Genomic DNA, 20,000 nt, shown 5'->3' with positions numbered 1-20,000 from the left:
TCAGTCGCAGGTCATGAGGGATGTTTGGTGTTCGGGATGATCGAGGACACTCCCTGCGTCTTCATGCAGGGTCACTTCCACCTGTATGAAGGCTACTCTCTCTGCCAGGTAAGTCCTGACCCCGACCCTGGTCCTGAACCTGACCCTGACCCTGATCCCGACCCTAACCCTGACCCTAAAGGCCCATTTATGCTCAACGTACGTAGGAAAGGGGCAGCACAGAGTCAATACATAGATGAGCCTCTACCCCTGACCCTACACACCAGGGTTACTATAGGAACGTGTTGGTTTTCTTTTCATCGTCTCCATGGTGACTGTATAGTGTTCATCGTCTCTATGGTGACTGTATAGTGTTCATCGTCTCCATGGTGACTGTATAGTGTTCATAGTCTCTATGGTGACTGTATAGTGCTCATCGTCTCCATGGTGACTGTATAGTGTTCATAGTCTCTATGGTGACTGTATAGTGCTCATCGTCTCCATGGTGACTGTATAGTGTTCATCGTCTCCACGGTGACTGTGTAGTGTCCATCGTCTCCATGGTGACTGTATAGTGTTCATCGTCTCCACGGTGACTGTGTCTATCGTCTCCATGGTGACTGTATAGTGTTCATCGTCTCCATGGTGACTGTAGTTTTCTTTTCATTGTCTCCACGGTGACTGTATAGTGTTCATCGTCTCCACGGTGACTGTATAGTGTTCATCGTCTCCACGGTGACTGTATAGTGTTCATCGTCTCCATGGTGACTGTATAGTGTTCATCATGGTGACTGTATAGTGTTCATCGTCTCCATGGTGACTATATAGTGTTCAGTGTCTCCATGGTGACTGTACAGTGTTCATCGTCTCCATGGTGACTGTATAGTGTCCTTAGTCTCCATGGTGACTATATAGTGTTCAGTGTCTCCATGGTGACTGTATAGTGTTCATCGTCTCCACAGTGACTGTATAGTGTTCATCGTCTCCACGGTGACTGTGTAGTGTTCATCGTCTCCACGGTGACTGTGTAGTGTTCATCGTCTCCACGGTGACTGTATAGTGTTCATCGTCTCCACGGTGACTGTTTAGTGTTCATCGTCTCCATGGTGACTGTATAGTGTTCATCGTCTCCATGGTGACTGTATAGTGTTCATCGTCTCCACGGTGACTGTGTAGTGTCCATCGTCTCCATGGTGACTGTATAGTGTTCATCGTCTCCACGGTGACTGTGTCTATCGTCTCCATGGTGACTGTATAGTGTTCATCGTCTCCATGGTGACTGTAGTTTTCTTTTCATTGTCTCCACGGTGACTGTATAGTGTTCATCGTCTCCACGGTGACTGTATAGTGTTCATCGTCTCCACAGTGACTGTGTAGTGTTCATCGTCTCCATGGTGACTGTATAGTGTTCATCGTCTCCATAGTGACTGTATAGTGTTCATCGTCTCCACGGTGACTGTGTAGTGTCCATCGTCTCCATGGTGACTGTATAGTGTTCATCGTCTCCACGGTGACTGTATAGTGTTCAGTGTCTCCATGGTGACTGTATAGTGTTCATCGTCTCCATGGTGACTGTAGTTTTCTTTTCATCGTTCTCACACTTATGATAACTTTGTGTTTCTGTGTTAAAAGAGCCAGAACCGGTTCTGAAGTAGTTTTAAGGCGTTCTCATGGGCCGACCGACTGAGTCTGAGGCTGACTGAGGAGAGACCCTCCCCGTTCTGTCCAGATTAAAGTCGACACGACAACTTTATTGTCGATATTTTGACTTTAACCCTTGTGTCGTCCTCCCCGGTCAAATTGACCCCATCTGTTTTGACTGTTCCTTCTTTCTTCCCCTCCTTCCCTCCTTCCATCCTTCCTTCCTTCCCTCCCTCCTTCCTTCCTTCTTTTCTCCCTCCCACCTACCTTCCTTCCTTCCTTCCTTCCTTCCTCCTTTTCTCCCTCCCTCCCTCCCTCCTTACTCCTTTCCTTCCTTCCTTCCTTCCTTTCTTCCTTCTCTCCTTACTTCCTTCCTCTTTTCCTTCCTTACTCCTTTCCCTTCCTTCTGTCCTTCCTTGACCTGAGGACAACAGGAGGGTTAAATAGTGTCTCTGCTTCGTGTTCGTGGAGGTGAAACTTTGTTCAGACGTCAGAACAAACAGACAGATTCAGACTTTCATCTGGACAGAAGCACGAGATGACATCACACTGTGCTCTGTGTGCCCCATGCAAACAGCACGCTAACGCTAACGCTAACCCTCAGGAAGAGGAACTGCTTGTTTGTTTGGTTTGGCAGAACAACTAGAACGTGTTTACTGAGAACAGGAAGTTACCTGCTCGAACCTGTCTGTCTCTCTACCTGTCTGTCTCTCTACCTGTCTGTCTCTCTACCTGTCTGTCTCTCTACCTGTCAGTCTGTCTGTCTCTCTACCTGTCAGTCTGTCTGTCTCTCTACCTGTCTGTCTCTCTACCTGTCAGTCTGTCTGTCTCTCTACCTGTCTATCTCTTTACCTGTCTGTCTGATTCTAGGCTCCAAACTGACCAAACATTAACTACTGTCTATCTCTCTACCTGTCTGTCTCTCTACCTGTCTGTCTGTATCTACCTATCTGTCTGTCTGTCTGCCTGTCTGTATCTACCTGTCTGCCTGTCTGTCTGTCTCTACCTGTCTGTCTGTCTGTCTGTATCTACCTGTCTGTCTGCCTGTCTGTATCTACCTGTCTCTCTACCTGTCTGTCTGTCTACTTGTCTGTCTGTCTGCATCTACCTGTCTGTCTGTCTGTATCTACCTATCTCTCTACCTGTCTGTCTATCTACCTGTCTGTCTACCTGTCTCTCTATCTGTCTACCTGTCTGTCTGTCTGTATCTGCCTGTCTGTCTCTCTACCTGTCTGTCTGTATCTACCTGTCTGTCTCTCTACCTGTCTGTCTCTCAACCTGTCTGTCTCTCAACCTGTCTGTCTGTCTGTCTGTATCTACCTGTCTACCTGTCTGTCTCTCTACCTGTCTGTGTGTCTCAGGTGACGTTCCCTGTGCGGATCTTTAAGCTGATGGGAGTGGAGACCGTCCTGGTGACCAACGCCTCCGGAGGAATCTGCCCTGACTTTAAAGTTGGTGACATCATGATCATCAAAGATCACATCAACCTGCCGGGGTTCGCTGGACAACACCCACTGTGTGGACCCAACGACGAGCGGTGAGACAGGAAACAGGAAGCTCCTCTCTACCTTAATGTGACCACGGGTTCTACTTCCTGTTCTCCTCCAGCTGTTCACGTTTAAACTCTGATGAAGGGAGGAAGGAGGGAAAGAAGGAAGGGAGAAAGGAGGGATAGAAAAGAGGGAAGGAAGGAAGGAAGGAAGGGAAGAAGGGAAGGAAGGAAAGGAGGGAAGGAAGGAAATGAGGGTAGGAGGAAGGAGGGAAGGAAGGAAAGGAGGGAAGGAAGGAAAGGAGGGAGGGAAGAAGGAAGGAGAGGAGGAAGGGATGGAGGGACGAAGGAAAGGAAGGAAGGAAGGAAGGAAGGAAGGGAGAAAGCAGGGATAGAAAGGAGGGAAGGAGGAAGGAGGGAAGGAATGAAAGGAGGGAGGAAGGAAGGAATGAAAGGAGGGAGGAAGGAAGGAAGAACAGAAGAAAGGAAGGAAGGACAGATGGAAGGAAGGACTGAAGGAAGAAAGGAAAAGAACACAGGAAGGAAAGTGGGCGGGATTGCTCCCCTCAGCGGGCCGGTTCTGGCCCACGGGCCGCATGTTTGACCCCCCTGTCTCACCTCCTTAAATAAGAATGTGAATGTGTCTCTCTGCAGGTTTGGGATCAGGTTCCTGTGCATGTCTGACGCCTACAGTAAGGACCTGAGGCGTCCTATCTCCCTCCTTCTTCCCTCCTTTCCTTCCTTTTTCCTTCCCTCCTTCTCTCTTTCTTTCCTCCCTCCTTTCTTCCTTCCTTCCCTCCTTCTCTTTCTTTCCTCCTTCCTCCCTCCCTCCTTTCCTTCCTTCTTTTCTCCCTCCTTTCCTTCCTTCTTCCTTCCTTCCCTCCTTCTCTCTTTCTTACCTCCCTCCTTCCTTCCTTCCTTCCCTTCCTTCCTCCTTCCTCCCTCTCTCCTTTCTCCCTCCTTCCTTCTTCTTTTCTCCCTCCTTCTCTCTTTCTTTCCTCCCTCTTTCCTACCCTCCTTCTCTCTTTCTTTCCTCCCTCCTTCCTTACTTCCCTCCTTTCCTTCCTTCCCTCCTTCTCTCTTTCTTTCCTCCCTCCTTTCTTCTTTCCTTCCTCCTTTCTTTCCTTCCCTCCTTCTCTCTTTCTTTCCTCCCTCCTTTCTTCTTTCCTTCCTCCTTTCCTTCCTCCCTCCCTCCTTCCTCCCTCCTTTCCTTCTTTGACTCAAGGACAACAGGAGGGTTAATTAAATGAGGCACGTTACAAACTGAAGCTAATCCACTCAGTGAACCTGTTCTCATCCAACTTTGCTCTCAGCCACAAAAGAAGGGAGGGGCGGTCAACCGTGATAAATAAAGAGTAAAGAGAATAGAGAATAGAGAGTTAAATAAGAGGCTCTGAATGTGTCTGTCTCTCTGCAGGTTTGGGATCAGGTTCCTGTGCATGTCTGACGCCTACAGTAAGGACCTGAGGCGTCCTACCTCCCTCCTTCTTCCCTCCTTTCCTTCCTTCTTCCTTCCCTCCTTCTCTCTTTCTTTCCTCCCTCCTTTCTTCCTTCCTTCCCTCCTTCTCTTTCTTTCCTCCTTCCTTCCTCCCTCCCTCCTTTCCTTCCTTCTTTTCTCCCTCCTTTCCTTCCTTCTTCCTTCCTTCCCTCCTTCTCTCTTTCTTTCCTCCCTCCTTCCTTCCCTCCTTCCCTTCCTTCCTCCTTCCTCCTTCCTCCCTCCCTCCTTTCTCCCTCCTTCCTTCTTCTTTCCTCCCTCCTTCTCTCTTTCTTTCCTCCCTATTTCCTTCCCTCCTCTCTTTCTTTCCTCCCTCCTTCCTTACTTCCCTCCTTTCCTTCCTTCCCTCCTTCTCTCTTTCTTTCCTCCCTCCTTTCTTCTTTCCTTCCTCCTTTCCTTCCTTCCCTCCTTCTCTCTTTCTTTCCTCCCTCCTTTCTTCTTTCCTTCCTCCTTTCCTTCCTCCCTCCCTCCTTCCTCCCTCCTTTCCTTCCTTGACTCAAGGACAACAGGAGGGTTAATTAAATGAGGCACGTTACAAACTGAAGCTAATCCACTCAGTGAACCTGTTCTCATCCAACTTTGCTCTCAGCCACAAAAGAAGGGAGGGGCGGTCAACCGTGATAAATAAAGAGTAAAGAGAATAGAGAATAGAGAGTTAAATAAGAGGCTCTGAATGTGTCTGTCTCGCTGCAGGTTTGGGATCAGATTCCTGACGCCTACAGTAAGGACCTGAGGCGTCCTACCTCCCTCCTTCTTCCCTCCTTTCCTTCCTTCTTCCTTCCCTCCTTCTCTCTTTCTTTCCTCCCTCCTTTCTTCCTTCCTTCCCTCCTTCTCTTTCTTTCCTCCTTCCTCCCTCCCTCCTTTCCTTCCTTCTTTTCTCCCTCCTTTCCTTCCTTCTTCCTTCCTTCCCTCCTTCTCTCTTTCTTTCCTCCCTCCTTCCTTCCCTCCTTCCCTTCCTTCCTCCTTCCTCCCTCCTTCCTTCTTCTTTCCTCCCGCCTTCTCTCTTTCTTTCCTCCCTCTTTCCTTCCCTCCTTCTCTCTTTCTTTCCTCCCTCCTTTCTTCTTTCCTTCTTCCTTTCCTTCCTTCCTTCCTTCTCTCTTTCTTTCCTCCCTCCTTTCTTCTTTCCTTCCTCCTTTCCTTCCTCCCTCCCTCCTTCCTCCCTCCTTTCCTTCCTTGACTCAAGGACAACAGGAGGGTTAATTAAGTGAGGCACGTTACAAACTGAAGCTAATCCACTCAGTGAACCTGTTCTCATCCAACTTTGCTCTCAGCCACAAAAGAAGGGAGGGGGCGGTCAACCGTGATAAATAAAGAGTAAAGAGAATAGAGAATAGAGAGTTAAATAAGAGGCTCTGAATGTGTCTGTCTCGCTGCAGGTTTGGGATCAGGTTCCCGTGCATGTCTGACGCCTACAGTAAGGACCTGAGGCGTCCTACCTCCCTCCTTCTTCCCTCCTTTCCTTCCTTCTTCCTTCCCTCCTTCTCTCTTTCTTTCCTCCCTCCTTTCTTCCTTCCTTCCCTCCTTCTCTTTCTTTCCTCCTTCCTCCCTCCCTCCTTTCCTTCCTTCTTTTCTCCCTCCTTTCCTTCCTTCTTCCTTCCTTCCCTCCTTCTCTCTTTCTTTCCTCCCTCCTTCCTTCCCTCCTTCCCTTCCTTCCTCCTTCCTCCCTCCTTCCTTCTTCTTTCCTCCCGCCTTCTCTCTTTCTTTCCTCCCTCTTTCCTTCCCTCCTTCTCTCTTTCTTTCCTCCCTCCTTCCTTACTTCCCTCCTTTCCTTCCTTCCCTCCTTCTCTCTTTCTTTCCTCCCTCCTTTCTTCTTTCCTTCCTCCTTTCCTTCCTTCCCTCCTTCTCTCTTTCTTTCCTCCCTCCTTTCTTCTTTCCTTCCTCCTTTCCTTCCTCCCTCCCTCCTTCCTCCCTCCTTTCCTTCCTTGACTCAAGGACAACAGGAGGGTTAATTAAATGAGGCACGTTACAAACTGAAGCTAATCCACTCAGTGAAACTGTTCTCATCCAACTTTGCTCTCAGCCACAAAAGAAGGGAGGGGCGGTCAACCGTGATAAATAAAGAGTAAAGAGAATAGAGAATAGAGAGTTAAATAAGAGGCTCTGAATGTGTCTGTCTCGCTGCAGGTTTGGGATCAGGTTCCTGTGCATGTCTGACGCCTACAGTAAGGACCTGAGGCGTCTCACTCTGGACGTGGTCTCTGAGCTGGGCTCTCTTTCTTTCCTCCCTCCCTCCTTCTTCCCTCCTTTCCTTCCTTCTTCCTTCCCTCCTTCTCTCTTTCTTTCCTCCCTCCTTTCTTCCTTCCTTCCCTCCTTCTCTTTCTTTCCTCCTTCCTCCCTCCCTCCTTTCCTTCCTCCCTCCCTCCTTTCCTTCCTTCTTTTCTCCCTCCTTTCCTTCCTTCTTCCTTCCCTCCTTCCCTCCTTTCCTTCCTTCTTTTCTCCCTCCTTTCCTTCCTTCTTCCTTCCCTCCTTCTCTCTTTCTTTCCTCCCTCCTTCCTTCCCTCCTTCCCTTCCTTCCTCCTTCCTCCCTTCCTCCTTCCTCCCCCTTTCCTTCCTTCTTCCTTCCCTCCTTCCTCCCTCCTTTCTTCTTTCCTTCCTCCTTTCCTTCCTTCCCTCCTTTTCTCTTTCTGTCCTCCCTCCTTTCTTCTTTCCTTCCCCCTTTCCTCCCTCCTTCCCTCCCCTCCTTTCTCCCTCCTTTCCTTCCTTGACTCAAGGACAACAGGAGGGTTAATTAAATGAGGCACGTTACAAACTGAAGCTAATCCACTCAGTGAACCTGTTCTCATCCAACTTTGCTCTCAGCCACAAAAGAAGGGAGGGGCGGTCAACCGTGATAAATAAAGAGTAAAGACAATAGAGAATAGAGAGTTAAATAAGAGGCTCTGAATGTGTCTGTCTCTCTGCAGGTTTGGGATCAGGTTCCCGTGCATGTCTGACGCCTACAGTAAGGACCTGAGGCGTCTCACTCTGGACGTGGTCTCTGAGCTGGGCTGCAGCGACTACGTCAGAGAGGGAGTTTACTGCATGGTGAGCGGACCCAACTTCGAGACCATCGCTGAGGCCAGGATGCTGCGGATCCTCGGCTGCGACTCTGTGGGTAAGACGGGTAGAGAGACAGACGGGTAGAGAGACAGACGGGTAGAGAGAGAGACAGACGGGTAGAGAGACAGATGGGTAGAGAGACAGACGGGTAGAGAGACAGATGGGTAGAGACAGACAGACGGGTAGAGAGACAGACAGACGGGTAGAGAGACAGATGGGTAGAGAGACAGACGGGTAGAGAGACAGATGGTTAGAGACAGACAGACGGGTAGAGAGAGAGACAGACGGGTAGAGAGACAGATGGGTAGAGAGACAGACAGGTAGAGAGACAGACGAGTAGAGACAGACAGACGGGTAGAGAGACAGACAGACGGGTAGAGAGACAGATGGGTAGAGAGACAGACGGGTAGAGAGACAGACAGGTAGAGAGACAGATGGGTAGAGACAGACAGACAGGTAGAGAGACAGACAGACGGGTAGAGAGACAGACGGGTAGAGAGAGAGACAGACGGGTAGAGAGACAGGCGGGTAGAGAGACAGATGGGTAGAGAGACAGACGGGTAGAGAGACAGACAGGTAGAGAGACAGATGGGTAGAGAGAGAGACGGGTAGAGGGACAGATAGACGGGTAGAGAGAGAGACAGACGGGTAGAGAGACAGATGGATAGAGAGACAGACGGGTAGAGAGAGAGACAGATGGGTAGACAGATAGACGGGTAGAGAGACAGACAGACGGGTAGAGAGACAGATGGGTAGAGAGACAGACGGGTAGAGAGACAGACAGGTAGAGAGACAGATGGGTAGAGACAGACAGACGGGTAGAGAGAGAGACAGACGGGTAGAGAGACAGATGGGTAGAGAGACAGACGGGTAAAGAGACAGATGGGTAGAGACAGACAGACGGGTAGAGAGACAGGCAGACGGGTAGAGAGACAGATGGGTAGAGAGACAGACGGGTAGAGAGACAGATGGGTAGAGACAGACAGACGGGTAGAGAGACAGACAGACGGGTAGAGAGACAGATGGGTAGAGAGACAGACAGGTAGAGAGACAGATGGGTAGAGACAGACAGACGGGTAGAGAGACAGACAGGTAGAGATACAGATGGGTAGAGAGAGAGGGGTAGAGAGACAGATAGACGGGTAGAGAGACAGATGCGTAGAGAGACAGACGGGTAGAGAGAGAGATAGTCGGGTAGAGAGACAGACGGGTAGAGAGAGAGAGACGGGTAGAGAGACAGACGGGTGGAGAGACAGATTGGTAGAGAGTCAGACGGGTAGAGAGACAGACAGGTAGAGAGACAGATGGGTAGAGTGACAGACAGACGGGTAGAGTGACAGACAGACGGGTAGAGAGACAGACGGGTAGAGAGACAGACAGACGGGTAGAGAGACAGATGGGTAGAGAGACAGACAGACGGGTAGAGAGGCAGACGCGTAGAGAGGCAGACGGATAGAGAGACAGACAGACGGGTAGAGAGACAGACAGACGGGGAGAGAGACAGACAGACGGGTAGAGAGAGAGAGACGGGTAGAGAGACAGATGGGTAGAGAGACAGACGGGTAGAGAGAGAGAGACGGGTAGAGAGACAGATTGGTAGAGAGTCAGACGGGTAGAGAGACAGACAGGTAGAGAGACAGATGGTTAGAGTGACAGACAGACGGGTAGAGAGACAGATGGGTAGAGAGACAGACAGACGCGTAGAGAGGCAGACGGATAGAGAGACAGACAGACGGGTAGAAAGACAGACAGACGGGTAGAGAGACAGACAGACGGGAAGAGAGACAGACGGGTAGAGAGACAGACGGGGAGAGAGACAGACAGACGGGTAGAGAGACAGACGGGTAGAGAGACAGACGGGGAGAGAGACAGACAGACGGGTAGAGAGACAGACGGGGAGAGAGACAGACAGACGGGTAGAGAGACAGATGGGTAGAGAGACAGACGGGTAGAGAGACAGACAGACGGGTAGAGAGACAGACGGGTAGAGAGACAGACGGGTAGAGAGACAGACAGACGGGTAGAGAGACAGACAGACAGACAGACGGGTAGACAGACAGACGGGCCCTCCCGATGAGCTATAACGAGGTCAGCAGGAAGAGCACTGATTGGCTCTCGGTGAGACGATCGTTGCAGCAGCAGGGGCTTCTGGGAGATGTAGTGTGGAAAACCCCACCTTTCCTTCCTTCCCTCCTTCCTTTTCCTCCCGTCCTTCCCGTCTTCCTTCCTCCCTCCTTTCCTTCCTTCCTTTTCCTCCTTCCTTCCCTCCTTCCTTCTCGCCTTTTATCATTTCTATCAAAGTATAAACTGACCACAAGCTTCACTTCTATTAATCCAACAGCTGAACAACCTCTTGAACCATCCTACGTGTTAAAGAGTGGATGGACTCTGCAGGAACCAGAACATCAGCAGGTTCTCATTAAATATGTCTGCTGGTTAAACGTTAATGAGACCGAGTGAGAGGAACCCTGGGAGCTCAGTACTGATGCTCCATGACGTCACATGACTCACATCCTGCCCACCTTACAACAGCTTTAAAATCATTAAAGGGACATAGAGACAGAGAGAGAGAGACATCCATCTGTCCTTCTTTCCTTCCTTATTTCCTTCCTTCCGTTCCTTCCTCCCACTCCTTCTTTCCTCTGTCTTTCCGTCCTTCCTTCCTTCCGTCCTTCCTTCCGTCCTTCCTTCCTTCCTTCCTTCCTTCCTTCCTCCCTTCCCTCCATCTGTCCTTCTTTCCTTCCTTGTTTCCTTCCTTCCTTCCTTCCCTCCATCTGTCCTTCCTTCTTTCCTTCTTTCCTTCCTTCCTTCTTTCCTTTCGTCCTTCCTTCCATCTGTCCTTCTTTCCTTCCTTGTTTCCTTCCTTCCTTCCGTTCCTTCCTTCCTTCCTTCCCTCCATCTGTCCTTCCTTCCTTCTTTCCTTCCTTCCTTCCTTCCTTCCTTCCTTCCTTCCTTCTTTCCTTCCTTCCTTGCTCTCTTCCCTCTATCTGTCCTTCTTTCCTTCCTTCCTTCCTTCCTTCCTTCCTTCTTTCCTTCCTTCCTTCCTTCCTTGCTCTCTTCCCTCCATCTGTCCTTCTTTCCTTCCTTCCTTCCGTTCCTTCCTTCCTTCCTTCCTTCCTTCCTTCCTTCCTTCCTTCCTTCTTTCCTTCCTTCCTTCCTTCCTTGCTCTCTTCCCTCCATCTGTCCTTCTTTCCTTCCTTCCTTCCTTCTTTCCTTTCCTTCCTTCCTTCCTTCCCTCCATCTGTCCTTCCTTCCTTCTTTCCTTTCCTTCCTTCCTTCTTTCCTTTCCTTCCTTCCTTCTTTCCTTTCCTTCCTTCCTTCCTTCCTTCCTTCCATTAAATATAAGATTGCAGCATAAAATAATAAATTAGCTTTAAAATCATTAAAAGGACATAGAGACAGAGAGAGAGACATCAATCTGTCCTTCTTTCCTTCCTTGTTTCCTTCCTTCCTTCCCTCCCTCCATCTGTCCAATCATTAAAAGGACATAGAGTGCAAATGAAAGATTAAAATGTAAAGTGCTTTAAAATAAAGAGCTCAATCATAAGCTCAGGAGAAGAGAAATGTTTTTAACCTGGATTTAAACTTCCTGTCGTCCTCCCGGGTCAAATTGACCCCATCTAATTCTTCTTTCCTCCCTTTCTTCCTTCCGTCTGTTCTTCCCCCATCTTCCCTCCTTTCCTTTCCCCCCTCCTTTCCTTCTTTATTCCTTCCTCCCTCCTTTCATCCCTTCCTCCCTCCCTCCTTCTCTCTTTCTTTCCTCTGTCCTTCTTTCCTACCTTCCTTCTTTCCTTTCCTCCCTTCTTCCTTCCCTCCTTCCTCCCTCCTTTCCTTCCTTCTTTCCTTTCCTCCCTCCCTTCCTCCCTCCTTCCTTCCTTCCTTCCTTCCTCCTTTCCTTCCTTCCTCCCTCCTTTCATCCCTTCCTCCCTCCTTTCCTTCCTTCCTCCCTCCTTTCATCCCTTCCTCCCTCCTTTCCTTCCCTCCTCCCTCTCTTCCTTCCTTGACTCGAGGACAACAAGAGGGTTAAACATTTTCACAGTTGAAGCTGATTTCAGTTCTGCTGGTAGTTTGTTCCAGTTGTGTAAAAGCTGCTTCATCATGTTTAGTCTGAACTCTGGGCTCAACTATCTGACCTGAGTCAGTAGATCTCAGAGCTCTGGGCTCAACTATCTGACCTGAGTCAGTAGATCTCAGAGCTCTGGGCTCAACTATCTGACCTGAGTCAGTAGATCTCAGACCTCTGGGCTCAACTATCCGACCTGAGTCAGTAGATCTCAGAGCTCTGGGCTCAACTATCCGACCTGAGTCAGTAGATCTCAGAGCTCTGGGCTCAACTATCCGACCTGAGTCAGTAGATCTCAGAGCTCTGGGCTCAACTATCTGACCTGAGTCAGTAGATCTCAGAGCTCTGGGCTCAACTATCCGACCTGAGTCAGTAGATCTCAGAGCTCTGGGCTCAACTATCCGACCTGAGTCAGTAGATCTCAGAGCTCTGGGCTCAACTATCCGACCTGAGTCAGTAGATCTCAGAGCTCTGGGCTCAACTATCTGACCTGAGTCAGTAGATCTCAGAGCTCTGGGCTCAACTATCTGACCTGAGTCAGTAGATCTCAGAGCTCTACTGGGTTTATATTCTACTAACATGTCATTCATGTATTCTGGACCTAAACCATTCAGTGATTTGTAGACCAGTAGCAGAACTTTAACTGGGAGCCAGCCAAGTAAAGATTTAAAATATTTGGAATGCTAATTAGGACATCCAGTTTGTTTTTGATGCTTATTTTTGCATCGTTTACATGATTTCATATATTTAAAATCTATTCTGTATCTGACTGGGAGCCAGTCTAAAGACTTTAGAAGTGGAGTAAAATAAGGAGAATAAAGGTGTTCTCATTCCTTCTGTGTTCTCTCTTCAGGTATGAGTACAGTCCCTGAAGTGACGGTGGCAAAGCACTGTGGACTCAGAGTTCTGGGTCTGTCTCTGATCACCAACAAGGTCGGTTTGTGACGTAACAGCAGCTGTCTTAGTGAAGCTTGACTGACAGTGTGATGGTGGTGTTGACACGTGTTTTTCCTGCAGGTGTCTCTGGACTACAGTCGGGAGGAGAAGGTGAACCATGAGGAAGTTCTTGAGATCAGTAAAATGAGGACGGAGGTTCTGCAGAAACTGGCCACCATGCTGATCACTCGCTGCCAGCAGCAGAGCATCAACACACACTAACAGCATCAACACACGCTAACATCAGCCGTCTCCTCCGTTACTTTCATAATACATTGAATTTGTAACTTCCTGTTGATGTTGTATAACTGTGACTTCACAATAAAAGTTTCTTTTAACGACTAAAGACTGATGACAGATGAATGACTGTTCATATTTATAATTACATTGTTATAATTACAGCATCAAAGATTTGGAGCTAAAGTTTCAGTCTTGACTTGAGGAATAACTAAGGGTCACTAAAGGTCACTAAAGGTCTTCTTACTGGATTTCTTCTCCAGCTTTCAGCCGCATCTTGAACTCTTTGTTCAGTTCAAGTGTTTTTCATCTTCAGTATATTTAGTTTTCTCCCGTTGGCTCCTGAAGGTTGGAGTGTCTTCACCCTCTCACCACCTGTTAATTAGTTCATGATGATTGACAGGCCCAACAGGCCCCGTGATTGGCTGGCCGGTCTGCTTGATCACCAGGTGATGAAGGCTCAGAGCCAACTTCCTGTTTGTGTGCTGCAGGTGTGATTGACAGCAGATGGAGAGCAAGGAAATAAACAGACAACAAACTAACAGAGAGGAGGAGAGGTGGGGAGGAAAAGCTCATGAATAAATCTGCTTTATTTACAACAGCTGCAGTGGACAGACAGACAGACAGGTGGACAGACGGGTGGACAGACAGACAGACAGGTGGAAAGACAGACAGACAGGTGGACAGACGGGTGGACAGACAGACAGACAGGTGGAAAGACAGACAGACAGGTGGACAGACAGACAGGTGGACAGGTCGTCTCACCTGCTGTGTCTGAGTCTCTCTGTAGCAGTGGGTGTTATGAATCCCGCTGAGAGCCGAGCTTTTTATTCTCCCACCGAGAGGAGAGAGAGTCATAAGTCCAACACTGAGGACACAACATCCAGTCTGCTCCCAGTAACATCGAGTCTGCTCCCAGTAACATCCAGCCTGCTCCCAGTATGGCCAGCTCCCTCCTGCAGGCGGTGGAGATCTCCGCCTCTCAGTTTCTGGACATCTTCCATCACTACGACAACGACGGTAAACCTGCAGCCTGTCCTGTCACGCGATGACATCGTCGGCTGTCAGCTGATCTTCTGTGGTGTGTTTCAGGAAACGGGTTCATCGAAGGGAAAGAGCTGCAGAGCTTCATCAGAGAGCTGCGAGAAGCTCGACAGCAGGCCGGACTGGTGAGTCACATGTTCACCTGATCAGTCTGCAGGTAGAGCTGGAACCATCAGTCACTTCATTAATGAGCAGTGTTGGGCACGTTACTTTTAAAAAGTAATTAGTTATAGTTACAGTTACTTCTCCCAAAAAGTAACTGAGTTAGTAACTGAATTACTCCATTATAAAAGTAACTAGTTATCTGGGAAAGTAACTATTGCGTTACTTTAAATAATAATAATATATTTTTTTTTAAGTATAAATATGTCTGTGTTTTTGGCCACAAGTTTTGTAGTGGCGTGTGCCGTTGAGAGATGCTTCATTAGGTTAGAGTTGCTTGTAACAGACGCTCTGATACATAATGTACATTTCACATGTATGTTCCTGCCTCTTACCTCAAGGAGATTAAAGTAGTGTCTGTACTTCCTGTTTAAAAACACAACCTTTTCCTCCCAACTCGCCATGCTGCAGCTTCTGTTAGTTTGTGATTGGCTTACCATGAAATCTTACTCTGCCTTAACCAATCATCATCATTTTGTGGCTGAGAGCAAAGTTGGATGAGAACAGATTCACTGAGTAGATTAGCTTCAGTTTGTAACGTGCCTCATTTAAGTAAGTAACGTAACAGCGTTATAACGATGGAAATAGTAATTAGCTACATTACCCGTTACTGAAAAAAGTAACGCCTTTATTCCCATCACTGTTAATGAGTCAATCAGAAAATTATAATCAATTATTTCCATGATTGTTTCTTGTCTTTCTGAAATTTTATAGATCAAACAATTATCTGAAAAAATAAAAGTAATGATTTTTTTGTTTGCTTTAGTGAACTGAGCTTCCAAAAGTCCAAAATGATCAATCATATGAATTTATTTAATGATCTGAAAATATGAATTAGTTTGTATTGAAATCAAAGAACCAGCAGGACTGTATGGATCAATGAATTTAAAACACATGTGATTATTTAGCTTTCCTTCATTAGTGCCTGAATGAATTGTTGCCTGATAATATTAAATCACAGTAAACCAAAGTGAGGAGCTGTAATTCACGTCACGTCCAGCAGAGAGCAGCAGCACTACACACCAACATTAGAGTTCACACACAGACACAAATGGAGACAAACTAAATAAAACTGAAACTTTATTGATTTGAAAGGGAATATCTGACATCATATGGTTACCATAGCAACAGTACAGAAACTTAACCCTTGGTATATCTGCTCCACCTTTTGGTAGAGCTCACTTTGTGTCATAAACTAAATCTGTTGAACCCATTTAACTTTTAAGTCAATTTTTATCACTTGTATGAGGAATGCACAGAGAGACCATCAGATTGTGCTATGGTTGCTATAGATACAGGTTGTGTTATGGTTGCTATAGATACAGGTTGTGCTATGGTTGCTATAGATACAGCTTGTGTTATGGTCGCTATAGATACAGGTTGTGCTATGGTTGCTATAGATACAGGTTGTGTAATGGTCGCTATAGATACAGGTTGTGCTATGGTTGCTAATAGATACGGGTTGTTCTATGGTTGCTATAGATACGGGTTGTTCTGTGGTTGCTATAGTTACAGTTTGTGCCGACATCAGAGATCCTGCTGGAGACATTTCTGAAGTTGACTTTGATTTTTCATCTTCAGAATGAGTCTCTAACATGTTTTTAATAAAAGTTTAGAACCAATGAGGTGTGAATGAGTCTGTAGAGGCTGTAAAACATCACATTTAGGATCAATGAGGAAATAAATAAATGTTTTATGTTGTCATGGCAACAAAGAGGAAAAGCAAAGAAAAGATTATTAAATAGCACTCTCATGGTGTGAGCTATAAAGGGTTAAGAGAGGCGGAAGTTACTTAACTTAGTGCTCCGTCCACACTGAGAACAATAACTTTAAATATACAGTTATAAATGTCGAGTCCACACAGCAACTATAACGATGGAGGGGAACAATATCGTTGGAATGACTTTCAGAGCGATTTGATGAACGATAAAAACACAGACTGTCAATCAAAATCCTTATTTATTTATTCATTTATTTATTCATTTATTATATAGCAGCTTTGCTCCTCCCCTCCCTGAGCTTCCACCTTATCGTGGTGGAGGGGTTTGCGTGTCCCAATGACCCCCGGAGGTCAGCTGTGGGGGATTTATGTCCCTGGTAGGGTCACCCATGGCAAACAGGTCCGGGGGGAGGGACCAGACAAAATGTAGCTTACAAGACCCTTATGATGAGCACAATATATGGTCCTCCGGTTTCCTTGCCCGGACATGGGTCACCAGGCCCATGTCCCAGGGCAGTGCCTCTGGATTGACAGACTGGGGTGGTGGTCCCTCTTTTTAAGAAGGGGGACCGGAGGGTGTGTTCCAACTATAGGGGGATCACACTCCTCAGCCTCCCTGGTAAGGTCTATTCGGGGGTGCTGGAGAGGAGGGTCCGTCGGAGAGTCGAACCTCAGATTCAGGAGGAGCAATGTGGTTTTCGTCCAGGCCGTGGAACTGTGGACCAGCTCTACACCCTCTGCAGGATCCTTGAGGGTGCATGGGAGTTTGCCCAACCAGTCCACATGTGATTTGTGGACTTGGAGAAGGCATTCAACCATATCAGGAAAATCAGGAGATGCTGATGAAAGTATATTTTAAGAAGGAACTTAAAAGAGATTCCTGATTCAGACTTTGGTAAGTTATAAACAGTTTATTAAATGTTTATATAATAATAATATAGTGTGTGTTTGTGTTTGAGGGTCTGACGGATCGGATGAGACAGTTTGTGAGTGAATACGAAGAGAAGTCAGACAGAAGAATTGGACTCGTTGAGGTGAGTTCAAAGACCAACATCATGAAGTCAAAGAGAGGGAGCACCACAGAAGAAGAGCAAACATATTTAATCATAACTGAAGAAGAATGGACGTTAACTACATGAAATAACCGACTCAATCAAAATGTGTGAATCAGTTCATCTTCAAACTTCACCTTGTTTCAATGGATAATAATAAGAATAATAATCATCATCAATAATAACAGTGTTTTATTCATGGAGACTTTTCACAGACAGGCTCCAGCAGTGTGTTCGTGTTTGACCTTTGACCTCGTGTTTTCCAGCTGGTTCAGATTCTTCCCACTGAGGAGAACTTCCTGTTGTTCTTCAGACAGCAGCTGAGCTCCGCCTCTCAGTTCCTGCAGGTAGGGCTCACCTGATCCAATGTCTCCTGAATGTTTCCTGAATGTTTCCTGAATGTTTCCTGTGTGCTTCCTGTGTGTTCGTCCCTCGGGTGTCTCTGCAGACGTGGAGGCGCTACGATGTCGACCACAGCGGCTACATTGAGGCTGATGAGCTGAAGGTGAGAGCTGCATGATGACATCATGATGCTAAAACACAGATTCATACAGGAAGCTAACACAATGTCATCCTTAATGTCCTGAAGAACTTCCTGAAGGATCTGCTGCTGAAGAACCAAAAATCATGTGACCAGAAGAAGCTGGACGAGTACACAGCAGCAACTGTAAGTACTGCAGCAGTACTACAGTAGTACTGCAGTAATACTACAGTAGTACTAGTACTGCAGTAATACTACAGTAGTACTCTCATCATAGTTTGACAGTGTGATACTACAGTAATAATTGTTTAATGTAGTAAACTATTACTACGAAACAGTGTTACTATATAACGTTGTAGTAACGCTGTAATAATGCTCTATTAACGCTGTAGTAACATTGTAGTAATGCCTTAATAACGTTGTAGTAAGGCCGTAGTAACGCTGTAGTAACGCCGTAATAATGCCGTAGCAACGCCGTAGCAACGCCGTAGCAACGCCGTAGTAACGCGGTAATAATGCTGTATTAACGCTGTATTAACGCTGTAATAACGCTGTATTAATGCTGTAGTAACGCCTTAATAACGTTGTAGCAACGCTGTAATAACGCTGCAGTAACGCTGTAGTAACGCTGTACTAACATTGTAGTAACGCTGTAGTAACGCTGTACTAACGCTGTACTAACGTAGTAACGCTGTAGTAACGCTGTAGTAACGCTGTAGTAACGCTGTAGTAACGCCGTAGTAACGTTGTACTAATGTAGTAACGCTGTACTAACGCTGTATTAACGCTGTATTAACGCTGTATTAACGCTGTATTAACGCTGTAGTAACGCTGTAGTAACGCCTTAATAACGTTGTAGCAACGCTGTAATAACGCTGCAGTAACACTGTACTAACGCCTTAATAACGTTGTAGCAACGCTGTAATAACGCTGTAGTAACGCTGTAATAACGCTGTAATAACGCTGTAGTAACGCTGTAGTAACGCTGTAGTAACGCTGTAATAACGCTGTACTAACATTGTAGTAACGCTGTAGTAACGCTGTAATAACGCTGTAGTAACGCTGTACTAACATTGTAGTAACGCTGTAGTAACGCTGTACTAACGTAGTAACGCTGTAGTAACGCCTTAGTAACGCCGTAGTAACGCCGTAGTAACGCCGTAGTAACGTTGTACTAATGTAGTAACGCTGTACTAACGCTGTATTAACGCTGTATTAACGCTGTAGTAACGCCTTAATAACGTTGTAGCAACGCTGTAATAACGCTGCAGTAACACTGTACTAACGTTGTAATAACGCTGTAGTAACGCTGTAGAAACGCTGTACTAACATTGTAGTAACGCTGTAGTAACGTTGTACTAACGTAGTAACGCTGTAGTAACGCTGTAGTAACGCTGTAGTAACGCTGTAGTAACGCCGTAGTAACACCGTAGTAACGTTGTACTAATGTAGTAACGCTTCAGTAACGCTGTAGTAACGCTGTAGTAACGCTGTAGTAACGCTGTAGTAACGCTGTAGTAACGCTGTAGTAACGCCTTAGTAACACCGTAGTAACGTTGTACTAATGTAGTAACGCTTCAGTAACGCTGTAGTAACGCTGTAATAACGCTGTAATAACGCTGTAATAACGCTGTAGTAACGCTGTAGAAACGCTGTACTAACATTGTAGTAACGCTGTAGTAACGTTGTACTAACGTAGTAACGTTGTAGTAACGCTGTAGTAACGCTGTAGTAACGCTGTAGTAACGCCTTAGTAACACCGTAGTAACGTTGTACTAATGTAGTAACGCTGTAGTAACGCTGTAGTAACGCTGTAGTAACGCTGTAGTAACGCCTTAGTAACACCGTAGTAACGTTGTACTAATGTAGTAACGCTTCAGTAACGCTGTAGTAACGCTGTGATAACGCTGTAATAACGCTGTAATAACGCTGTATTAACGCTTTAGTAACGCCTTAGTAACACCGTAGTAACGTTGTACTAATGTAGTAACGCTGTAGTAACGCTGTAATAACGCTGTAATAACGCTGTAATAACGCTGCAATAACGCCATAGTCACGCCATAGTCACGCCGTAGTAACGCTGTAGAAACACTGTAATAACGCTATAGTAACGCTGCACTAACGCTGTAGTAACGCTGTAGTAACACTGTTATAACGCTGTAGTAACGCTATAGTAACGCTGCACTAACGCTGTAGTAACGTTGTAGTAACGCCGTAGTAACGCTGTAGAAACGCTGTACTAACATTGTAGTAACGCTGTAGTAACGTTGTACTAACGTAGTAACGCTGTAGTAACGCCTTAGTAACACTGTAGTAACGTTGTACTAATGTAGTAACGCTGTAGTAACGCTGTAATAACGCTGTAATAACGCTGTAGTAACGCTGTAATAACGCTGTAATAACGCTGTACTAACGTTGTAATAACGCTGTAATAACGCTGTAATAACGCTGTAGTCATGCTGTAGTAACGCTATAGTAACGCTGCACTAACGCTGCACTAACGCTGCACTAACGCTGTAGTAACGTTGTAGTAACGCCGTAGTAACGCTGTAGTAACGCTGTACTAACATTGTAGTAACGCTGTAGTAACGTTGTACTAACGTAGTAACGCTGTAGTAACGCTGTAGTAACGCTGTAGTAACGCTGTAGTAACGCTGTAGTA

At 46.6% G+C, this 20,000-nt stretch overlaps 2 protein-coding genes and 1 long non-coding RNA gene across 5 annotated transcripts in view; 2 read left to right on the top strand and 1 right to left on the bottom strand.

Annotated features, from left to right (window-relative positions):
• pnp4b (purine nucleoside phosphorylase 4b) overlaps positions 1-12,988 on the top strand; it is a 15,978-nt gene extending 2,990 nt beyond the window's left edge. Inside the window, exons 3-7 of one of the 2 annotated variants that reach the window (XM_053327845.1) lie at positions 5-108; positions 2,982-3,157; positions 7,508-7,698; positions 12,560-12,639; positions 12,724-12,988. In XM_053327845.1, the coding sequence (XP_053183820.1) occupies positions 5-108; positions 2,982-3,157; positions 7,508-7,698; positions 12,560-12,639; positions 12,724-12,864 (692 nt within the window). In that variant the 3' untranslated portion in view covers positions 12,865-12,988. Of the gene's footprint in view, positions 1-4; positions 109-2,981; positions 3,158-6,728; positions 7,423-7,507; positions 7,699-12,559; positions 12,640-12,723 lie in introns of those variants that run through there. The other variant, XM_053327844.1, reaches the window with a different exon arrangement.
• LOC128367064 (uncharacterized) lies at positions 2,101-2,888 on the bottom strand. 2 transcript variants are annotated; one of them, XR_008321903.1, is made up of 3 exons: positions 2,849-2,888; positions 2,627-2,766; positions 2,101-2,524 (listed from the first exon to the last, which is right to left on the bottom strand). It is a non-coding gene; the product is annotated as an uncharacterized LOC128367064 (long non-coding RNA). The 2 variants fall into 2 exon arrangements; XR_008321902.1 differs by having other exon boundaries at positions 2,627-2,724; positions 2,811-2,880.
• An 832-nt stretch (positions 12,989-13,820) lies between the features above and the next one.
• Positions 13,821-20,000, top strand: part of calb1 (calbindin 1) — a 9,670-nt gene continuing 3,490 nt past the window's right edge. Inside the window, exons 1-6 of the mRNA XM_053327741.1 lie at positions 13,821-13,899; positions 13,972-14,048; positions 16,765-16,839; positions 17,124-17,204; positions 17,306-17,362; positions 17,447-17,524. Of these exons, the coding sequence (XP_053183716.1) occupies positions 13,821-13,899; positions 13,972-14,048; positions 16,765-16,839; positions 17,124-17,204; positions 17,306-17,362; positions 17,447-17,524 (447 nt within the window). The remainder of the gene's footprint in view (positions 13,900-13,971; positions 14,049-16,764; positions 16,840-17,123; positions 17,205-17,305; positions 17,363-17,446; positions 17,525-20,000) is intronic.

The sequence above is a fragment of the Scomber japonicus genome, chromosome 10, assembly GCF_027409825.1.
Source record: "Scomber japonicus isolate fScoJap1 chromosome 10, fScoJap1.pri, whole genome shotgun sequence".
In the NCBI taxonomy this organism is placed as follows: domain Eukaryota; kingdom Metazoa; phylum Chordata; class Actinopteri; order Scombriformes; family Scombridae; genus Scomber; species Scomber japonicus.
Note: the sequence above shows the minus strand (reverse complement) of the source record. Positions and strands in the feature narration are given on the sequence as shown.